The sequence below is a fragment of the Clupea harengus genome, chromosome 26, assembly GCF_900700415.2.
Source record: "Clupea harengus chromosome 26, Ch_v2.0.2, whole genome shotgun sequence".
NCBI lineage: Eukaryota > Metazoa > Chordata > Actinopteri > Clupeiformes > Clupeidae > Clupea > Clupea harengus.
Genome location: NC_045177.1, coordinates 1,386,008 through 1,387,083, shown reverse-complemented (window position 1 = coordinate 1,387,083; position 1,076 = coordinate 1,386,008). Strand labels below are relative to the sequence as shown.

The following is a 1,076-nucleotide window of genomic DNA, read 5'->3' as shown; positions in this document are numbered from 1 at the left end:
CCTCCCCCACGCAGGACATCGGAACATTGGGGCTTCGGGACTGCGACTTGCCAAACCGGACCCCTCCGGCACGGACCTCTATGGCACAGACGCCTCCGATGCGCTCGGTGTCCGCCCAGTCCGTCTCCCAACCGGGGCTATCGCCTGCCGTCGCCACGGAGACCATGCACCTCCACGCCTCACCGCACGCCTCCCCAAACCTGTCCGAGTGTTCGGACTGCACAAAGACCTCCAGCGCCACGGACGCCCCTGCGGGCACAGACCTACGTGTGGGCAGAGACACGGGCACAGACCTAAGTGTGGGTAGAAGTACGGAGAGAGAGAGAGAGAGAGAGAGAGAGAGAAATCTTAAACATTCCCAAAGTTGAAACACAAAATATCAACATGACTGTTTTTCCTATTTTTTATTTTTTTTTTGTAATTTTTTGTAAAAAAAAAACACACACATGCCAGATTGTTTGAGCTCAATTCTTACACTTTTTAAAGAACGGATATTCCATCATTTTGGGTTCAGATTTAACTCGCGCTGAACAGGACGAACAACTGGAATCCTCAAACGGTGTATAAATAGAGAGTTAAAAAAAAAAAACTATTTATATATGTAACATTTTGGATAATAAAAAATATTGTTAAATATACCAACAGTTGTGGAGTATGTCGTTAAGATGACTTGTTTGGGCATGTTATTTTTTTTCCTGAAGTCAGTAGGTTTGTTTTTTACTGTCCTGGCCTCTCCTGCCTTTCTCTCTCCTTCTGTCTCTTAGTGTGTGTGTGTGTGTGTGTGTGTGTGTGTGTGTGTGTGTGTGTGTGAGCGTGTGTGTGTGTGTGTGTGTGAGTGTGTGTGTGTGTGTGTGTGTGTGTGTGTTTGTGTGTGTGTGTGTGTGTGTGTGAGTGTGTGAGTGTGTGTGTGTGTTTGCGCGCTCGCATGCATTCCTCTCCCACTCTAACAAATTCATTCGTTTAAAAACGGCCCGGATGAAATGAGATGGCGCGAGGCGCAGCGCCGCAGGCGGTAGAACCCGCGCGGGTCCTGCGGAGTTTTGATATGAAAGTAATTATTTTCCCGGTGGCGGCTG

General features: G+C 48.0%; 1 protein-coding gene across 1 annotated transcript in view; it reads left to right on the top strand.

Annotated features, from left to right (window-relative positions):
* uncx4.1 (Unc4.1 homeobox (C. elegans)) overlaps nt 1–632 on the top strand; it is a 9,844-nt gene extending 9,212 nt beyond the window's left edge. The window contains 1 exon segment of the mRNA XM_042703903.1: nt 1–632. This exon segment is cut by the window's left edge and continues 157 nt beyond it. Within this exon segment, the coding sequence (XP_042559837.1) occupies nt 1–368 (368 nt within the window). The 3' untranslated portion in view covers nt 369–632.
* The last annotated feature ends 444 nt before the right edge of the window (nt 633–1,076 follow it).